The 21979-nt window shown below is 46.2% G+C and overlaps 2 protein-coding genes and 1 long non-coding RNA gene across 3 annotated transcripts in view; 1 reads left to right on the top strand and 2 right to left on the bottom strand.

Annotated features, from left to right (window-relative positions):
• The window catches only part of LOC140417819 (uncharacterized), a 90007-nt gene that overhangs the window by 5872 nt on the left and 62156 nt on the right, over nucleotides 1-21979 (bottom strand). The window lies entirely within an intron of this gene.
• On the bottom strand, nucleotides 2743-3479 carry LOC140419170 (uncharacterized). The gene is made up of 2 exons (XR_011945576.1): nucleotides 3358-3479; nucleotides 2743-3217 (listed from the first exon to the last, which is right to left on the bottom strand). It is a non-coding gene; the product is annotated as an uncharacterized lncRNA (long non-coding RNA).
• On the top strand, nucleotides 10908-21590 carry LOC140419163 (uncharacterized). The gene is made up of 2 exons (XM_072502929.1): nucleotides 10908-11061; nucleotides 18255-21590. Exon 2 carries the CDS (start codon nucleotides 18883-18885, stop codon nucleotides 20035-20037), a length of 1155 nt encoding a protein of 384 aa, XP_072359030.1. The 5' UTR covers nucleotides 10908-11061; nucleotides 18255-18882; the 3' UTR covers nucleotides 20038-21590.

Genomic DNA, 21979 nt, shown 5'->3' with positions numbered 1-21979 from the left:
TCTCCCGGGACCAGGCCCTCGTTCACAGCCGCCATCTTGGGGAAACAGAGCGCATGCGCTGGCGTCTTGGCGATGCAACAGTTAGTAGGCGGGGCCTGAAGATTTCTGTTCTCCAGCCGGGTCCTAGCGCCCGCAGAGTTCGTCTTTGGTAAACAGGTTCCAAAAAATTTCACCCACTCCCAAACTGAAGTTGATATTTGTGGCCTGGAGGTGTCTGTGGATCGCGTATACATTCAGTGTGAGAGGCTGCAGCCTCTGTATAGTTACCTGAAGGCGGTTATACAGCGTTTGATTACATTTCATGATCCTTTCCAGTTCATTATCGGGATGTTTGTGTGATATTTTCTTACCCTCAGAGTGATTTTACTTTATTTGAAATACATTTCAGCAGCAGGCTCACTGGTGATTTTTAAACCGAAGATGGTTATTTATTGTCACACAATTTCCCTGGATGTTTGAACATCTCAGTCTGTCTTATTCACACTCACTGACACATAAACAGAAATTAGATACAGATCAAGTTGAAGCTGGAATGATGAAAATGGAATGTAGACTGCAATCTTTATATCTCTGCAGGTCTGTTGTCTTCTTGTTGAGCTAATCCTTTAGTTGGAGTGAAGCGTTTTTAGAAACAAATTATTCTCATGAGTCTCTGAAGCTTCTTGTAGATGAATAGCCAGGAGGTTGGTTCTCAGGTGGACTTGGAAGCTGGAATAAGTACAGTACTGTGGCTGCACTGGAAAACATTCAGCTCTGCTGGTTCAGCTGGTTCCTGGTGCTTCAGGTGCTTCTCACACACACATTTTCTTTGTTCAGGGTTTATTATACTGCATCCCTGACAATTAACTGCAGGGTTAAAACTCTGAGACCCAGAACACCCGATAGAATAGCAGTTTACGATGCTCACTCACGCTTATCTCTGTCCAAATTCGAGCTCATTCTCCGGTGTTCAATATGGCTCTTGGAGACCGACAGTCCAGAGATTTCATGCTCCTCAAATACCGGTTCATCCTGACACAACAAGACATTTAAACTTCGCAGGTGGCTGCAAAGTTTCCTTATTCGGGACCGTGTTTAATTAAATATTGGTCACAGAATCGAATATTACCCACAGTTTAATGTCCATAATAACCTGTTAAGTTGCAGCCATCATGACAAAGTTTGTGGATCTTACAGTCTATAATATCTAGTATCCTTGTGCTGAGCGTGACATCCTGAATCTACTCTTGGGTCTTATTAAAACAGTGCATTGTAGCTGGGTGGTGTGGGCGGCACGGTAGCACAGTAGTAATGAAATGAAATGAAAATCACTTATTGTCACAAGTAGGCTTCAAATGAAGTTACTGTGAAAAGCCCCTAGTCGCCACATTCCAGTACCTGTTCGGGGAGGCTGGTACTGGAATTGAACCGCGCTGCTGGCCTGCCTTGGTCTGCTTTCAAAGCCAGTGATTTAGCCCTGTGCTAAACAGCCCCTGCACTGTTAGCACTGTTGCTTCACAACTCCAAGGTCCCAGGTTCGATGCCAAGCTTGGATCACTGTCTGTGTGGAGTCTGCAAGTTCTCCCTGTGGGTTTCCTCCGGGTGCTCCGGTTTCCTTCCACAAGTCCCGAAAGACATGCTGTTGGGTGAATTGGACATTCTGAATTCTCCCTCTATGTACCCAAATATGCGCCGGAGTGTGGTGACTAGGGACCTTTCACAGTTACTTAATTGCAGTGTTAATGTAAGGCTACTTGTGACAATAAAGATTATTATTAATATTATTATGGAGGCGGGTGGGTGGTTACTCTGGCTGCCGACCGCTGTTCTGTGGTCTTGTCTATTCCCAGTGGCCCTGCAGAGGGAGCATGCACTATCCACCAGAATGTTTGACACCTTCCACAACCAGTGGACACCTCAGCGGACAGAGTGTTTCACAGACACTGGGAACAATATTCTGGTTCAGTTAGGAAGGTTCCCAACACTTTTGTTGGGACTTCTAGCTGATTTTGGTCTTTTATTTTGACTGGGCCCCATGCTTGGGGAAAGCAAGAGAGGAAAGAAGGTTCTATAGAAACTAAAATTATCTGTTTTGAATTTCTATCCTATTCTTAAAATGATAATTTTTGTAAACTTCTTTTTCAGGCATTAGAACGGGAGGATTGGCATCTGGGCAACTTGAACCAAATATAGCATCGAGATCTGACAGTCACTCAATTCATTAGGATCTAAATATCACAAACTGTCAATGTGCTTGTCTGTTCTGACTGTGGGAAGTGATTTCAAACATCAGTGTGACTGGAAAAGCCCCGAGACACACACACACCTGAGTGGGAGTGTTCCAGTGAACTGACTGTGGAAAGAGCTTTCACCAGTTACACCGCCTGAAAAATCATCTTGTTTCCTCTTGTGGGAGAGTCTAAGACCAAAGGGCATAATCTCAGAGCAAGGGATCTCAAATTTAGGACAGAGATGAGGAGACATTTCGTCCATCAGAGGGCAGTGAATCTGTGGAATTCTTCAGCTGGCATTCTGCCTCTGGAGTTTACCAAAATAAGGCAAAGGTGAAGTTGGCTTTACCCGGATGGGCCGCTTGGTGGCGCAGTGGCGCTTTCACTGAGGGGCCATGAGTTCAGTAACATCCCAGACAGGACTGGTGAGAAATATCTGTCTGGGAAAGGGGAGAAAACTATACAATCGGGGAAATGGAGCGCTCCCGAAGGACCTTAGAGAAAGGAGTTCGGCAAAGTCTTATTTTCTTCATTTTTCATTCAATATTTATTACAATTTCAGAGAAAATATTACAGAAAAGCTTATTTTGAATTAACAAAAGGGAACAACATAACGATTGAGGGTCACACTGAGAACAGAACACATGCCCTCTGAGCTGCCAAATGTATGTACAACTGTAACAGACATCAGAAAGAGAGAACAGGAGCTCAACATAAAGGGAAGGCAACTGTTGTAAATAAGGTACGAGATAAGTTACTTATTTAGACATGACATTGAGAGAAATTATTAGCTACAATTACATTACAGCCAAAATTATCTCGTACATTTCAAACTGAAAAACAGAAATACTGTCCATGATTGTCTCAGTTACAGATGCAGAATAATAAACTGAGAGAATTTTACTGTGAGAGTCACCAAGAGGAGATATTGTATTTCTGTCACACGCACATCACAATAAACAGTTGAGGAAAATCTACAGCGTCCGAAAGTCAACCGATCACTTGATCTGTAAAAGAGAGAGAAAATGACGAAGCAGATGTTTATGATCTGGGACATTGATGTTAGAGTTTTTAATCAATCAAACATTTAGAGATTTTTTAAACGGCTTCTGTCAGTTTGAAGTGTGAGTGGATTGAATCTTCTCACCTTCACCAGAGTGACTGCAGCGCTGTAGGAAATGCTCAGGAAGAACAGGGTGATGAATGTGGAAGCGGTTGTCCAGATGTTCCCATTATCATCCTCATCGTCTTCAGTCCAGGTGTGGTCTGTGGTATCTACGAGGATAGAGCAAATAAATATAATCAGATTGTTTATTAATCCAGGATATATTTTTAATATTCTCGCTTCATTTTCTCCCGCTGCTAATTCATTCTTTAATATATTTCCATTGCATATCTACTGTTGAGTTTGTGACACTCAGAAATCGATCTCTGTAACTTTTTTCTTCCAAGTAAGGGGCAAGTGAGCATGGCCAATCCACCTACCCTGCACATCTTTGGGTTGTGGGGTGAGACCCACGGGTCACGGGGAAACTCCACTGGGACAGAGACCCAGGAGCGGGATCAACCCCAGGTCCATGGTGGCGTGAGGCATCAGTGCTAACCACTATGCCACCGTGCCGCCATTGCCTGATGTTTGTGTTTGTTCTTTATCTTTTGTGTTTGTGTAGATGCGAAATTCGTGTTTTGCTTTAGTCTTTTGTGTGTCCCGATGTCTTTGTAAGTGTCATTGTGTGTGTTCATTTGCCAATGAGTATTGATCTGTGTATTTGTGTGTCAGCGCCTGTCTGTGAACTTTGTTTATCTTCTGTTAATCTGTATGTATGAGTGTTTTATTGTGTGTGTTTGTGTGTTGAAGTCTATGTTTATATATTAATGCCTGTGTTAATATAAGTTTATACTTCACTGCCCAGTAATGAAAGTGTTAATGTGTCTTTATACGTTCAACATGCATGTCAGTGTCTTAATGTTTGTGTCTGGATAAGTGCGTTTGTGTGTTTGTTGATGCGTGTATTTCATCATAGAATCATTATCGTAAAATCCCTACTGTTCCGAACGAGGCCATTCGGCCCATTCAGTCTGCACCGACCCTCCGAAAGAGCACTCTACCTGGACGCATGCCCCTGCCCTATCTCCAGAACCTCGTAACCCCACCTAACGTTGTGGGCACTAAGGGGTAATATAGCATGGCCAATCCACCTAACCTGCACATCCTTGGACTGTGGGAGGAAACCGGAGCACGCGGAGGAAACACGGACACGGGACAATGTGGAAACTCCACACCGACAATCCCCCAAGGCTGGAATTGAACCCGGGTTTCTGGCGCTGTGAGGCAGCAGTGCTATTTATGCGCTGATGGTTGTTTATAACTATCTATTGATGTGTATTGATGACTCTCTGTGTATTCATGTGTGTTCGTGTTAATGAGTGTAAGTGTATGCTAATATGTGTCCACCTGATTAGTGTGCTAACGTGGATTATTGTCTCTGTTTGAATGGAAATATTTCTGTCATCGTGAAATTCTGCTAATGTATATGTTATTGGTTACATTTGTGTTTCATATTCTTCAGTCAATCTGCTTGTCTCGTTTCATATGTTTGTGTATCTGTGTGGACATGTGGTTGTATGTGTCTGTGTACATTTGTGTACCCGCTTGTGTGTGTGGATTTGTGTGTGTATGTGCACGTGTGTCTGTGTGTATAAACATGTGCTTTCTTGTGTTTAGGTGCAGGTTTGTGAATTTTTGCGTGTGTTTTTGTGACAAAATATGTGTGGTTCGTTATGCCTGGGTGTATGTTTATGCATGTGTTTCTATGTGTGTCTATGTATGTGTTTGTGTCTACGTGTGAGCGTGTGTGGGTCTGTGTGCATGTATGTTTAGTGTTTGTGTCTTAATCTGTCTGTGTATTTGTATCAGCTGCCTGTAGCGTTGCCATTTGTGGGTATTATTGGTACCTATGTAGAATATGTTGAACTTTCTGCTTATAAATGTGTTTTCTGTGAGGTGCACGCTGCCATCAGGTGACCGAATGCAAGAATACAAGGAGGTGCCTCAGGAGAGAACAGTGAAAACCCAGGGAGAATTCAATCACCAGTCTGGATTTGGATTATGGGGAATCGGGTTTAGCATACTGATAAGACGAACAAGAGTGCTAAAACAATTATGTTGCACAAATAGATACTTTCAGACATCTTTATCATTATGGCCTTTGAAACCCTTCAGCCAGTAAGCTAAGTGCCGTCTTGTAATGTCAGTAACTGAATTCTTAGTCTAGAGAACCGTTTACTTCCAAACTCCCTGCTTGGGGACTGGGAAGATATTGAGTTAATAATCTCCCTCTCTCTGGTCAGCTCAGCAAATTGCCTTTGGGTTCTCCCTGCTGGAGGTGGAGATACAGAGAGTTCACTCATCACCTTCCTCCTCTTTTGGTCGGGAATGTGGAGGTAAAATGGGTTAGTATTGCCCCTTTGCTGGGGAAGTGTGGGTACAGTGGATTAAATAATGCCCACCCACCTCTCTTTGTTGGGGAAGTGGGGAGACAGTGGATTAACAATTTCCCTTTCCCCTCTCTTTGACTAGGGATTATCGGTCTATGTTTCTGTGTGACCCTCAATTCAGTTCCCAGTGGGTGTGATGCAGCAACTTAAAGCTGACATTAATTTTAATGGGATGGACAATGAGAGAAGCAGGAACACCGAGATCTAAATATGATGTGTTTGTTTGTCTGAAATGGGAAAGTATCCGATTTCTCCTCAGCGGGAGGAAAGTCAATGAAGATATTTTGCTGAATCCTGGAATGAATGAGTTTTGCTCTGTCTCTAACCCAGGGTGTATCTGAGCTGGGAGCACTGGTTGTATCAGACTTGGGGCCGAGACCTGTAGAAATCCGGGTCACATTGAACAGATCTGACCTTAGCAAAGTGGAAGCACCATTAATTAAGTGGCTGTGCATTTAAATCACAATTGGAGGAAAAAGCCTTTATTATTTTTATTTTAGTTGCAAATATAACCAATAGATACTCATTGACATGAATTAACGGTGTCCATCAGAGCGAGGGAAATGTTCACAAAACTCGGTTTACCGCTGGATTTATCAACCGTTCTGTTGATGATCTTCAAGGGGATGGCTTCATGTCCCACCACACAGGAGTAAGAAGCGCCGCTGGCCCACTCTTCCGCTGCAATGGATAACAGGCTGTACATGAAGAAGGAGCTATTGCCGTTCTCCGCCATCACCTCGGTGTTCTTGTCGTTCCCGGGATTCACCGGCTTGTCATTAACGGTCCACTTGACGAAGATCTCTCGGGGGGAGAAACCTCTCACTAAGCAGCTGAGGGAGACGAATCTCTGAGCGGAGACGTCTTCAGCCGAGGGCAGGAGGACAGAGACGGACGGTTCCCGCGGATTGGGATCTGCAGAAAATGTACAATAAATGTCAATAAAATGGGGAATTCCGGAGACATTGGAACCGCGGGTTAGATGTGAGAGAAATGTGTTTTGTGTTGGATTTTAAAGGTTTCCATTTCCCAGTTTGGGATCTGTCCGGTTTCCCAGCTCGAAGCAGAGGTGGACACAAGCCTTTACCCTGAGAATTTACGGATAATGGATTCGAAAGTTTCAGAAAGTGTACAGCAGGGAAACAGGCCATTCGGCCCGCCTGTTCTGTGCTGGTGTATAAACTCCACTCCAGGCTCCTCCCACCTTACCCCAAGAGGATTGGGAAGAACACCCTTATTGAAAAGGGAGGGAATCAAAAACAGGTAACTATAGGCCAGGGACATTAATAGCTGAGCATTTAAGCATACAGAGTGTAATCAAGCTGGGTCTGCCCGGCTTCGTGAAGGGTAAATCATGCCTGACAAATTTATTGCAATTCTTTGAGGTGATAACGAGAAGGCTGGAGAGAGGGGGACCAATAGATGTGATATACATGCATTTCAAAACTGTGTTTAATAAGTGAATGTACTCTTGCCATGGCTGCAGATACAAAAATGGAAAGGTAAGTGGTGAGGTATACAGAATATCCACAGAGGGACAGAGACAGCGTAACTTACTGAGTAAAAACTTGGCAGATGAAACATAATGTAGGAAAATGCGAGGTTAGACACTTTAGTAGGAGGAAGAACATAACGGAATATTATTTAGATGGAGAAAGACTGTAGAAAGCTAAAGTAACGGGGGAATTGGGGGTCCTCGTGCAGAAACCACACAAAGCAAGTTCTGCAGGTAATATGGAGACAAATTGAATGTTGACATTTATTTCAAAGGGAATAGAATATAAACATGGGGAAGTCGAGCTAAAACTATACAAGGCATTAGTTAGACTGCACCTGGTATACTTTGAATAGTTTTGGTGCCCTTATCTAAGGAAGACAATTGGTTTTGAAGGCAGTCCAGAGAAGGATCACGAGGTTGATCCCGAGTATGGAGGGATTTTCTTGTGGGGAGAGGTTAAGTAGGCTGGGTTTTACTTATTGGAGTTTAGAGGAATGAAGGCAGCCGAATCGAGACATGAAAGATTCTCAGAGAGCTTCTTAGGAGGTTGTTTTCCCTTGTGGGATTTCTGTTTATTTTTCAATGCCTGCCGATTTTCCTGCCAAAAGCTTTTTTCAAAGAGATTGAGGCAAGGATTACTTTGTTCATATGGGGAGGGAAGGTGGCCAGAGTTAGAAAGGTGCTGCTACAGAGGGGAAGGCAGGCAGGGGGTTTGGGTCTTCCGAATCTGATGTATTACTACTAGGCGGCGAATGTGGAGAAGGTGCGGAGCTGGGTCAGTGGGGTTGATTCCCAGTGGATCAGAACGGACGAATGGAGGACAGTTTGTGCAGCGTGTCGGGATTGAAAGCACTAGCATCAGCGCCGCTCCCGATGGCCCCGGGGAAATACTCAGGGTGTCCCGTAATAATAGCTTCATTGAGAATTTGGAGGCAGTTTTGCCAACACTTCCGGTTGGGGGCAGGGTCAAGGGAAATGCCGATTCAGGGAAACCACAGATTTGAGCCAGGGAAGTGGGATGGAAATTTTCGGAAATGGGAGGAGAAGGGGATTAAGACACCAAAAGATTTGTTTCTTAGGGGTCGGTTTGCAAGTTTGAAGGAGCTGGAAGCGAAGTATGGGCTGGAGCAAGGGGAAATGTTTAGATACATGCATGTTCGGGATTTTGCCAGAAAGGAGAGACAGAGCTTCCCGGTGGAGCAGGTCTCCACATTGCTGGAGGAGGTGCCGATGACAGGGGGACTGGAGAAGGGGGTAGTGTCGGCGGTTTACAGAGCTATTTTGGAAGAGGAGAAGGCACCACTGGAAAGGATCAAAGCAAAGTGGGGGGAAGAGTTGGGCGAGCATATGGAGGAGGGGTTCTGATGTGAGGTGCTCCGGAGAGTGAATGCCTCCACCTCATGCGCAAGTTTGGGGCTGGTACAGCTGAAGGTGGTATACAGAGCACACCTCACGAGGGCGAGGATGAGCCAATTCTTTGAAGGAGTAGAAGATGTGTGTGAACGTTGCGGGCGGGCGGGTGGGGGGGGGGGGGGTGCTGCTAATCATGTTCATATGTTTTGGTCCTGTCCAAAGCTAGAGGAGTATTGGAAGGAGGATTTTAGGATAATTTCTAAAGTGATGCACGTGAAACTGGCCCCTATTCGGGGTGTCGGACCACCCAGGGTTGGAAACGCGTGCGGAGGCAGATGTTGTAGCCTTCGCCTTGTTGATCGCCCGAAAGCGGATCCTGATAGGTTGGAGAGCAACCGCTCCACCCTGTGCCCTGGCGTGACGGGGGGACCTATTGGAATTCTTGACTCTTGAGTAGGTTAAGTTTGAAGTGAGGGGAAGGATGGAGGGGTTCTACAATTCATAGGCATTATTCATTATGCACTTTCAAGAAGCAGATAACATAGAACATTAGTTGGGGCGGGTGGGTGGGAGGGTTGGGGGGAGGGTGTGTGTGTGTGTTAATGGCGACTATGGGTGATCCCTAATTCCTTTTTGTCATTTGTTTGTGTGAACATGCGGGCTAATGTTTGGGGTTTGGTGGGAGGATGGGATCGTTGTTATTGGTATGGGGATTGACATATTTGTTACTGATTATTGTTTATTGTTGGTGGGTGTAAGTTTGGGAGAAAATGTGAAAAAGGAGGAGAATAAAAAAAATATTTTAAATTTTTTTAATAAACAGTGCCAGTGACTGTGAAAGACCCCTAGACGCTACATTCCGGTGCCTGTTTGGGTACGCAGAGGGAGAATTCAGAATGTCCATATTACCTAACAGCACGTTTCGGGACTTGTGGGAGGAAACCGGAGCACCCAGAGGAAAACCCACGCAGACACGGGGAGAACGTGCAGACTCCGCACAGACAGTGACCCAAGCTGGGAATCGAACCTGGGACCCTGGAGCTGTGAAGCAACAGTGCTATACACTGTGCTACCATGCCGCCCATCCCACCCAGCAACAATGCACTGTTTTAATCAGACCCAAGAGTAGATTCAAGATGTCACGCTCGGCACAAGGATACTAGATATTATAGACTGTAAGATCCACAAACTCTGCCAAGGTGGCTGCAACTTAACAGGTTATTATGGACATTAAACTGTGGGCAACATTCGATTCTGTGACCAATATTTAGTTAACACGGATCTGAGTAAGGAAACTTTGCAGCCACCTGTGAAGCTTAAATGTCTCGTTGTGTCAGGATGAACCAGCATTTGAGGAATATGAAATCTCGGGACTGTTGGTCTCCAAGTGTCATATTGAACACAGGAGAATGAGCTCGAATTGGGGCAGAGATAAGCGTGAGTGAGCATCGTAAACTGCTATTGTATCGCGGTGTTCTGGGTCTGAGTTTTAACCCTGCAGTTAATAGTCAGGGATACAGTATAATAAACCCTGAACAAAGCAAATGTGTGTGTGAGAAGCATCTGAAGCACCAGGAACCAGCTGAACCAGCAGAGCTGAATGTTTTCCAGTGCAGCCACAGTACTGAACATATTCCAGCTTCCAAGTCCACCTGAGAACCAACCTCCTGGCTATTCATCTACAGAAAGCTTCAGAGCCTCGTGAGAATTATTCGTTTCTAAAAATGCTTCACTCCAACTAAAGGATTAGTTCAACACGAAGACAACAGACCTGCAGCGATATGAAGATTGCAGTCTACATTCCATTTCCATCATTACAGCTTCAACTTGATCTGTACCTAATTTCTGTGTATGTGTCAGTGAGTGTGAAAGAGATGAGGAGCTGAGATGTTCAAACATCCAGGGAAATAGTGTGATAATAAATAAACTTTATTCCTTTAAATATCACCAGTCAGCCTGCTGCTGAAATGTATTTTAAATAAAGAAATATCACTCTGAGGGGAAGAAAATATCACATAAACATCCTGATAGTGAACTGGAAAGGACCACTAAGTGTAATCAAACACTGTATAACCCCCTTCAGGTAGCTAGATAGAGGCTGAACCCTCTCACACTGAATGTCTACGTGATCCACAGACACCTCCAGGCGAAAAAACATCAGCTTCAGACTGGGAGTGGGTGAAACATTAAAAAAACCTGTTGCCGTTTAACAGTACGCCGGGCACTAGGACCCGGCTGGGAACAGAAACCTTCAGGCCCCGCCCACTAGCTGCAGCATCACCAAGACGCCTGCGCATGCGCCCTGCGTCCCCAAGATGGCGGCTGTGAACCAGGGCCTGGTTCTGGGAGAGAGCTGACCGGCGGTGATGTGACCTGAGGATCACCGCACTTCAGGCAAGGGGGCCAGGTTAGGAAGGCGGTGCCTTCGGGAATAACTGGGAAGGTGATGTTTGGTCAGTTGCTGCAGTCTGTGTAGTGAAGGTGCTGTCACAGTGGTGTGAGGTGAGGAAGTACAGGATTATCACCCAGCAATGATCAATTAAGGGGAATGTAAATCCAGCTCAGGCTGCTTTCAGATTGGAAAGGGAGCTAAGGTGTGTCCTCAGAGCTGGTGAATGTTGGGGCTTTGGCACTTTCTCTATAAATTAATTCCCTCCCTCCCTCTACCACCTCTACCTTTAAAGTCGTAGAATTGTACAGCACGGAAAGGGCCCCTTCGGCCCATTCACAATCTTTATTATTGTCACAAGAAGGCTTACATTAACACTGCAATGAAGTTACTATTAAAATCCCTGAGTTGCCACACTCCGACACCAGTTGGGATGCACTGAGGAATAATTCAGAATGTCCAATTCACCTAAGAAGCTGGTCTTTCGGTACTTGTGGGAGGAAACCCACGCAGACACGGGCAGAATGTGCAGACTCCGCACAGACAGTGACCCAAGCCAGGAATCAAACCCAGGTCACTGGCGCTGTGAAGCAGCAGTGCTAACCACTATACTACTGTGCCGCCCATAAGATTATTAGATTACTAGGTCTGCATGAATTGTGTCCCAGGATGCTGTGGGAGGCCAGGGAGGAGATTTCAGGGGCTCTGACCCAAACTTTTAATTTCTGGCCACGAGGGGAGTTGCCAGGTGACTTGAGAACAGCTAATGTGGTCCTATTATTTAAGAAAGGTTGTTGAGATAAGCCAGGGAACTGCAGTCCAGTGAGTCTTACATCAGTGGTAGGGAAACTATTGGAGAAAGTTCTGATGGACTCTATTTCCACTTGGAGAGGTTTGATCAGGAATAGTCAGCATGACTTTGTCAGAGGGAGGTCATGCCGAACAAATTTGATTGCATTTTTTGAGCATGTGACCAGGTGTGGATTTGGGGGTTGTGCAGTTGATGTAGTTTACATGGATTTCAATAAAGCTTTGGACAAGATCCCACATGGAAGACTTGCGGATAACTCAAAGATTGGCCAGATGGTTAACAGTGAGGTTGAGTGTCTTGGGTTACAGAAAGATATAGACGGAATGGGCAGAAAAGTGGCAAATGGAACTGGAACACTAAAAAGTGAGGTGACACACTTTGGAAGGGGTAATGTGACAAGGAAGTATTCAATGAACAGCATGACACTGGGAAGTTCTGAGCAACAAAGGGACCTTGGCGTGTTTGTCCAGAGATCTCTGAACGTGGAAGGGCAGGTTAATAGGGTGGTGAAAAAGACATATGGGACATTACTGTGAGCATTTCTGGTTGCTACATTATAAGAACTAGAACTACAAGCAGGAGTAGGCCATCTGGCCCCTCGAGCCTGCTCCACCATTCAATGAGATCATGGCTGATCTTTTGTGGACTCCGCTCCACTTTCCAGCCCGAACACCATAACCCTTAATCCCTTTATTCTTCAAAAAACGATCTTTATCTTAAAACCATTTAATGAAGGAGCATCTACTGCTTCACTGGGTAAGGAATTCCATAGATTCACAACCCTTTGGGTGAAGACGTTCCTCCTAAACTCAGTCCAAAATCTACTTCCCCTTATTTTGAGGCTATGCCCCCTAGTTCTGCTTTCACCCACCAGTGGAAACAACCTGCCTGCATCTATCCTATCTATTCCCTTCATAATTTTATATGTTTCTATAAGAGCCCCCCTCATCCTTCTAAATTCCAACGAGTACAGTCCCAGTCTACTCAACCTCTCCTCATAATCCAACCCCTTCAGCTCTGGGATTAACCTCTTGAATCTCCTCTGCACACCCTCCAGTGCCAGTACGTCCTTTATCAAGTAAGGAGACCACAACTGAACACAATACTCCAGCTGTGGCCTCACTAACACCTTGTACAATTGCAGCAGAACCTCCCTAGTCTTAAACTCCATCCGTCTAGCAATGAAGGACAAAATTCCATTTGCCTTCTTAATCACCTGTAAACCAACTTTTTGCGACTCATGCACTAGCACACCCAGGGCTCTTTGCACAGCAGCATGTTTTAATATTTTATCATTTAAATAATAATCCCTTTTGCTGTTATTCCTACCAAAATGGATAACCTCACATTTGTCAACATTGTATTCCATCTGCCAGACCCTAGCCCATTCACTTAGCCTATCCAAATCCCTATACAGACTTCCAGTATCCTCTGCACTTTTTGTTTTACCACTTATCTTAGTGTCGTCTGCAAACATGGACACATTGCCCTTGGTCCCCAACTCCAAATCATCTATGTAAATTGTGAACAGTTGTGGGCCCAACACTGATCCCTGAGGGACACCACTAGCTACCGATTGCCAACCAGAGAAACACCCATTAATCCCCACTCTTTGCTTTCTATTAATTAACCAATCCTCTATCCATGCTACTACTTTCCCTTTAATGCCATGCATCTTTATCTTATGCAGCAAACCTTTGTGTGGCACCTTGTCAAAGGCTTTCTGGAAATCCAGATATACCACATCCATTGGCTCCCCGTTATCTACGGCACTGGTAATGTCCTGAACAAATTCCACTAAATTAGTTCGGCACGACCTGCCCTTTATGAACCCATGCTGCGTCTGCCCAATGGGACAATTATAGGAAGGATATGATTGGAGACAGTGCAGAGGAGATTCACCAGGATGTTGCACGGGATGGAACATTTATGAAGAGAGGTTGGATAGAACAAACAAAGAACAAAGAAAGTTACAGCACAGGAACAGGCCCTTCGGCCTTCTCAAACCTGCACTGATCATGCTGCCCGTCTAATCTAAAACCTTCTACTCGTCTGGGGTCCCCCATTCTATTCATCTATTTGTCAAGGCGTCCTTAAATGCCACTATTATACCTGCTTCCACCACCACCTCTGGCAGTGAGTTCAAGGCACGCCCTACCCTCTGTGTTAAAGAATTTCCCTCGTACATCTCCTCTAAACTTTGCCCCTCTCACCTTAAACCTGTGTCCCCTAGTAATTGACTCTTCCACCCTGGAAAAATGTTTCTGACCATCCTCTCTGTCCATGCCCCTCATAATTTTGTCGACTTCTGTCAGGTCACCCCTCAACCTCCGTCGTTCCAGTGAGATCAAACCAAGTTTCTCCAACCTCTCTTCACAGCTAATGCCCTCCATACAAGGCAACATCCTGGTAAATCTTTTCTGTACTCTCTCCAAAGCCTCCACAGCCTTCTGGTAGTGTGGCGACCAGAATTGAACATTATACTCCAAGTGTGGCCGAACTAAGGTTCTGTAAAGCTGCAACATGACTTTTCAATTTTTAAACTCAATGCCCCGGCTGATTAAGGCAAGCATGCCGTATGCCTTCTTGACTATCTTCTCCACTTGCGATGCCATACTCTTAATGGTTCTGCCATTTGCTGTATATTTGCCCACTGTATTAGACCTTCCAGAATGCGTTACCTCACATTTGGCTGGATTAAACTCCATCTGCCATCTCTCTGCACATCCTCCCCGTGTGTGCGTGGGTTTCCTCCGGGTGCTCCGGTTTCCTCCCACAGTCCAAAGATGTGCGGGTTAGGTGGATTGGCCATGCTAAATTGCCCATCGTGTCCAAAATTGCCCTTAGTGTAGGGTGGGGTTACTGGGTTATGGGGATAGGGTGGAGGTATGGACCTTGGGTAGGGTGCTCTTTCCAAGAGCCGGTGCAGACTCGATGGGCCGAATGGCCTCCTTCTGCACTGTAAATTCTATGATAATCTATGAAGTCTCCGACCGATTTCTATCTTGCAGCATCCTCTGACGGTCCACATCACTATCCGCAATTCCACTAACCTTTGTGTTGTCTGCAAACTTACCAATCAAACCAGTTACATTTTCCTCCAAATCACTTACATATACTACAAATAGCACAAGTCACAGCAGTGATCCCCACGAAACACCACTAGTCACAGCCTTCCATTGCTACCCTCAGTCTTCTATGACCAAGCCAATTCTGTATCTATCTTACCAGTTCAGCTCTGATCCTGTGTGACTTCACCTTCTGTACCAGTCTGCCAAGGGGCTTACGACCTTCATCAATCATCTCCGTCACTTCCTCAAAAAACACTATCAAGTTAATGAGACACTACCTCCTCTTCACAAAACCGTGCTGCCTATCACTAATCCGTCCACTTGCTTCGAAATGGCAGCAAATCCTGTCTCGAAGAATCCTCTCCAACAATTTCCCTACCACTGACGTAAAGTTCACCGGCTTGTAATTTTCTGGATTATCCTGCATTTTCCTTTAAATTTTCTGGGTTATCCTTAGGTTTGGGTTGTTTTCATTGGAGCCGAGAAGGGGGCCGGTGCATGTGTGTGTGTGTGTGTGTGTGTGGGGGGGGGGGGGGTGGGGGTGGGCGGGGGCGGGGGTGTGTGACCTGATCGAGGTGTACAAGATTATTAGGGGCTTGGACAGGGTGGATAGGGAGCAGCTGTTCCCCTCAGTTGAAGGTCAGGCACGAGGGGCCACAAGTTCAAGATGAGGGGAGAAGGTTTAGGGGGGTTTTGAGGAAAAACCTTGTTACCCAGAGGGTGGTGACAGTTTGGAACCCACTGCCTGGGAGGGTGGGAGAAGCGGGTTGCCTCACATCCTTTAAACACTTAGCATGTCATAACATTCAAGGCTATGGGCCAAGTGCCAGCAAATGGAATCAGGTAGGTCAGGTGCTTTTCATGTGTCGGTGCAGACTCAATGGGCCGAGGGGCCTCTTCACTGTTGCTGTTGATACAAAGTTCGGTGGCATCGCAGACAGACTAGATGATAGCATAAAATTGCAAGAAGATATTGACAGACTCGGTGAATAGGCAAATTTGTGGCAAATGGAATTCAAAGTAAACAAGTGTGAGGTTATACATTTTGGACCAAAAAAGAATAGAAAAGAGTACTTTCTAAATGGAAAGAGGTTCGGTCCAGTGGATGTCCAAGCTGCAAACCATTCCTCCCAATCCTGGCCCTTCAAGAATTTAATGAAGGCCAAGGCAATCATTGGATTATTGAAAGACTTGACGGAGTTGTTGGATACCATTTTTCGGGTTGCAGGATAAAGCATAACGTAATTCACTCCCCACAGCCTTGAGCTGCATTTAAACTTCAACAAAGTCTCGAAGCTTCGTTTGTGTTGCTGCTGAAAAGTCCTGAATCCTCACTCCCTCCTGGGGCCAGGTGCCATCTCACCGTACCCGTCTCCAGGACCTTCTTTCAAGTTGTGGAAATGAAAATGAAATGAAAATCGCTTATTGTCACAAGTAGGTTTCAATGAAGTTACTGTGAAAAGCCCCGAGTCGCCACATTCCGGCGCCTGTTCGGGGAGGCTGTTACGGGAAGCGAATGTTTACAGGCCTGGGATGAAAACTATCCCTCAGCCTGAGAGACAGGATACGATGAACCCTTTCTAATTTGGAACACTCAGGCTTCAAATCCAGCTGAGAAAACGTGGCAGTCGGTCCTTAAAGAACCTCACGGGAGCCTTACCCTCCACACTAAATGGACAGAAAATAACAGAATTTATGGGCAGCATGGTAGCACAGTGGTTAGAACAGCTGCTTCACAGCACCAGGGTCCCAGGTTCGATTCCCGGCTTGGGTCAGTATCTGTGCGGAGTCTGCACGTTCTCCCCGTGTCTGTGTGGGTTTCCTCTGGGCTCTCCAGTTTCCTCCCACAGTCCAAAGATGTGCAGGTTAGGTGGATTGGCCACGATAAATTGCCCTTAGTGTCCAAATAAAAGGTTAGGTGGGGTTACTGGGTTCCGGGGATGGGGTGGAGGTATGGGCTTGGCTGGGGTGCTGTTTCCAAGGTGCAGACTCGATGGGCCGATTGGCCTCCTTCTGCCCTGTAAATTCTATGATGAGCATCTGACAGACCAATGACTCGGATGTTCTTTCTCTGACCCTCAGTTCTCCAAATCCTCCAGGACCTCCGCCAGCCACTCGGCTGGTTTTCAAAGGATTGAATTCTTGCCTCCGTCGAGGAGGCATCTTGCTGAACGTTCAGGATTCTCTCCTCTGGATCATCGAGCCTCTTCATGGAGCTTTGCAGGTGGTGCTCACAAGCTCACAGATATTGAGTCAGCACACTCCGCCTCTGGTCAGTAACACGGATAATGTCGGCAGCCATAATTTTCGCCGCCTCCCAGAGCCCCGGAGAGCGCGGGGTCGAGAGACCTCCTGAGGGTCAGGCCGCCATGTTGAAAAGGCAGCTCCATTCCCGCTGAATCCACCTGCGCTGTTTTATCGACGCATTTCTTGATTCCTTTTGGCAGAATCCGACCAAACTAAACCCTGACATCTTCCAGGGACACGATCACAATATTAATTCAAGGATTAGGTAGATGGGAGCCGGGCAATCGGGTAAGTGACAGATTATAGGTGAGTGGTGCCAGAACCTGCGGAAAAACAGCTACTCCAGCTCCCATCTCACAAACCCGACAACCCCCCCCTCACACAGACTTCTAATTGATGAGGGTGTCGAGGGTTATGGGGAACTGGCAGGTAAATGGAGAGAAAGCTGAAATGAGGAGGGATCTCTACTCGAAGATGTGGAGAAGCTTTGGAAATCTGTACCCCAGAGGATTTACAGTGCAGAACGACACCATTAGGCCCATTGACTCTGCATCACCCTTGGAAAGAGCACCCTACTTAAGCCCACACCTCCACCTAGCCCTGTAACCCAATAACCCCATCTAACCTTTTTGGACACTAAGAGCAATTTAGTATGGCCAATCCACCTAACCTGCACATCTTTGGACCATGGGAGGAAACCGGAGCACCCGGAGGAAACCCACGCAGACACACCGAGAACGTGCAGACAGTGACCCAAGCCGGGAATCGAACCTGGGACCCTGGAGCTGTGAAGCAACAGTGCTAACCACTGTGCTGACCATTGTGATAGGGGGATAGTGCAGGAAAACAGTGCTGAGGTTGGTCAGCCAATGATCCCATTGAATGGTTCAGGTTCGATGGGCCGAATGGCCGCCTGCAGTTCATATTTGTTGTGATCTCCTGGACAGGAAGCTGTGAGCTTGGATCTGTCAATCAACATGAATCAGCACCTTCAGGAGAATTGGGAGGGTGAATATTAGATACAGCAGAGTGAGAATGGAGGGAGATTGTGTTGGATGGAGATTTACAGCTTTCGCGGAATAAGAGACAGGAAAAATGTTCCATAGAAACGAGAATTGTCTTTTCTAAGTTTCGATCCTGTACTAACAATGATGAATTTTGTAAATTGTTTTTACAGGATATTAGATGAGGAAGAATTACAGACAGAAATCTCAAACATTACGTCTCGATCTGACAGAGTCACTCGATTCCCTGGAGCCTGAACATCATCGGCCTTTGAATCTAGAAGGAGAAATGTTTACCCGAACTGTCACCTAAAGATTTCAAACATCAGTGTGACTGGAAAAGCACCGAGACCCACACAACACACACCCGGGTGAGAGAGTTCATAGACTCCCAGAATTTACAGTGCAGAAGGAGGCCGTTTGGCCCATCGAGTCTGCACCGGCCCTTCAAAAGATCACCCTGCCTAAGCCCACACCTCCACCCTATCACAGTAACCCAATAACTCCACCCAACCTTTTTCGACACTGAGGGCAATTTAGCATTGTCAATCCACCTTACCTGCACATCTTTGGACTGTGGGAGGAAACCGGAGCACCCGGAGGAAACCCACGCAGACACGGGAGAAAGTGCAGACTCCGCACAGACAGTTCCAGCGAACCTACTGTGGAAAGAGCTTTAACCAGTTCCACAGCCTGAAAAAACATAACATTCACAGCAGGGAGAGACCATACCCGTGTTGTGTCTGTGGAAGAGGCTTCAATAGATCATCCAACCTGGAGAGACACGAGGAGACCCAAAACATGGAGAAACCATGGAAATGTGGGGACTGTGGGAAGGGATTCCGAGCCCCATCTGAGCTGGAGACTCATCGACGCATTCACACTGGGGAGAGGCCATTCACCTGCTCTCAGTGTGGGAAGGCATTCAGTCAGTTATCTAACCTTCAGGCACACCAGCGAGTTCACACTGGGGAGAGGCCATTTACCTGCTCTCAGTGTGGGAAAGGATTCTGTGATTCGTCCCACCTATTGAGACACCAGCGAGTTCACACTGGGGAGAAGCCATTCACCTGCTCTCAGTGTGGAAAGGGATTCACTCAGTTATCCCACCTGCGCATTCACCAGCGAGTTCACGCTGGAGAGAAGCCATTCGCCTGCTCTCAGTGTGGGAAAGGATTTACTGAGTTATCCACCCTGCGGAGACACCAGCGAGTTCACACTGGGGAGAGGCCATTCACCTGCTCTCAGTGTGAGCAGAGATTCATTGATTTATCCGCCCTGCGGCAACATCAGCGAATACACACTGGGGAGAGGCCATTCACCTGCTCTCAGTGTGGGAAGGGATTCAGTGATTCATTCACCCTGCTGAAACATCAGCGAGTTCACACTGGGGAGAGGCCATTCACCTGCTCTCAGTGTGGGAAGGGATTCACTCAGCCATCCAACCTGCAGACACACCAGCGAATTCACACTGGGGAGAGGCCGTTCACCTGCTCTCAGTGTGGGAAGGGATTCACTCAGTTATCCACCCTGAAGACACACCAGCAAATTCATACTGGGGAGACACTGTTCACCTGCTCTCAGTGTGGGAAGGGACTCACTCGGTTATCTCACCTGCAGAGACACCAGCGAGTTCACACTGGGGAGAGACCATTCACCTGCTCTCAGTATGGAAAGGGATTCACTCAGTTATCTCACCTGCAGACACACCAACGAGTTCACACTGGGGAGAGGCCATTCACCTGCTGTCAGTGTGGGAAGGGATTCACTCAGTTATCCGACCTGCGGACACACCAGCGAATTCACACTGGGGAGAGGCCATTCACCTGCTCTCAGTGTGGGAAGGGATTCACTCAGTTATCCACCCTGCAGTCACACCAGCGAGTTCACTCTGGGGAGAGACCGTCCACCTCTCAATGTGCGATGGGATTCCTTGCTTCAGCGCACCTGCTGTGACACCAACAATTTCACAATTGATTACAGGGGTTGGATTCTGCTGTTATTGTTTCTGCTCTACATCCAGGACTGCATTTTGTTCATTCTGACAGGTGGTCAGTGGGGATGGTTGGAGAGTTTCTTTCTGCTGGACTGGCCGGTCTCACCACTTTGCCTCCAGTGGGCTGATGCTCATTAAGCCTTGTTGCTAATACCTGGCTTCAAATTGCACAAGGATCACAGTGTGAAAGGATGTTTGGAAGTTTGAAGATATTTAGTTCCTATTTCTGTTTGGAACCCCCCAAAGCATGCCACACTGCCATGGAGATGAGCCCTGGTAGTTACATGATTCTTTTGTTTAATTTATCTGGGTGTTCCTCACAGAAGAAAACTATCAGGGTGTGAGGGGCAAGTTGTCTGAGGTTGACTGGAATCTGATTGGTACAGGGAATACCTAATGTTTAAGGAATTATATATTTATCAGGGGTCGGTTAGGTTAGTTGGCAGGATGACTGGTTTGTGATGCAGAGCAAGGCCAACAGTGAGGATTCAACTCCCGTACTGGCTGAGTTTATTCATGAAGGCCCCACCTTCTCAACCAGGCCCCTTGCCTGAGGTGTGCTGACACTCAGGTTAAATCACCTCCAGTCAACTTTCTCTCTGTCAAAGGGGAGAGCAGCCTATGGTCCTCTGGGATTTTTGCAACTTTTATTTTGCATATATACAACAAATATAGATTCCTTTAAGGAACAAAAATCTAACAGGAAAAGTGATGTAACCGGGGTGAACAAGAAAAGTTAAAGATTCCACGAGATCCATTCGAATTCAGCAAATGAGGATCAAGAAACTGATGAGAGCAAACCGGCGAGAAACGTAAAAACCGACTGGAAAAGCTTCTACAGGAATGTGAAAAGGAAAAGATTAGCAAAGACCAATGTGGGTCCATTCCAGGCAGAGACAGGAGAGTTTATAATGGGGAGTAAGGAAATGGCAGAGAAACTAAACAATGTGTGTCTGACTTCACAGAGGAAGATGCAGAAATTGTCCCCAAAACACCAGAGAACCAAGGGACTGGCAGAGATTAGTATTGGTGAAAAAGTCGTACTGGAGAAATTACTGGGCTTGAAAGTGAATAAATCCCCAAAAGCTGATGATCAACATCCCAGAGTGTTGAACGAGGTGGCTGTAGAGATCTCTATTCCTCATTCTAAATTCTCCTGACTCTATCTGGAACGGACAAAACTTTGCCTGAGCCAAATGTTTCCTTTTTACGTAGCCAGAAAACCTTTTACAGTCTATTTTTATGTATTTTGCCGGTTCACATTCTATTCTCCCTTTTCTTTTTCCTCGGTGCCTTGGTCGAAGAACGGAAGTAAATCCTCGAAAATGAATCCTCACTTGGACAAATTCTGAGACAATTAAGTTTCGACTTCCAGGACAGAGTAACTATAATCGTGGAGTGTGATTTTAGATTGTGTTACAGGACAAAGTTCTAGTTTATAGTTTACTGTGTAGGTTTCCAAGTTAAAGTAGCTTCTAGTTTGTTTGTTGTATTAAAAGTCATAAAACTTGAAGTGCTGTCGTCTGATCCTTTCATTTGTTGACTGGGAGTTTGATTTTTTAATAAGAAGTTGGTGACCTTTATGGGGGTCCAAATCCACAAGTTTTGTCTTCCTATTTGAGCCTCGGGCACCTTTCTGTCTCTATTGCTCGCGTCAATGACAGCCAGGTGATGGAGCTGAGGGCTGACTTTCGCTGAATTTAGCTGAGAATAACGGGGCCTGTTCCCCAGTAGGGGAACTGCCGTGGGCGTCGCTACTAGAGCCAGAAAGGTGCTGGAGGCTTGACTGAAATGAAATGAAATGAAAATCGCTTGTTGTCACAAGTAGGCTTCAAATGAAGTTACTGTGAAAAGCCCCTTGTCGCCACATTCCGGCGCCTGTTCGGGGAGGCTGGTACGGGA

The sequence above is a fragment of the Scyliorhinus torazame genome, chromosome 5, assembly GCF_047496885.1.
Source record: "Scyliorhinus torazame isolate Kashiwa2021f chromosome 5, sScyTor2.1, whole genome shotgun sequence".
Classification (NCBI taxonomy): domain Eukaryota; kingdom Metazoa; phylum Chordata; class Chondrichthyes; order Carcharhiniformes; family Scyliorhinidae; genus Scyliorhinus; species Scyliorhinus torazame.
Note: the sequence above shows the minus strand (reverse complement) of the source record. Positions and strands in the feature narration are given on the sequence as shown.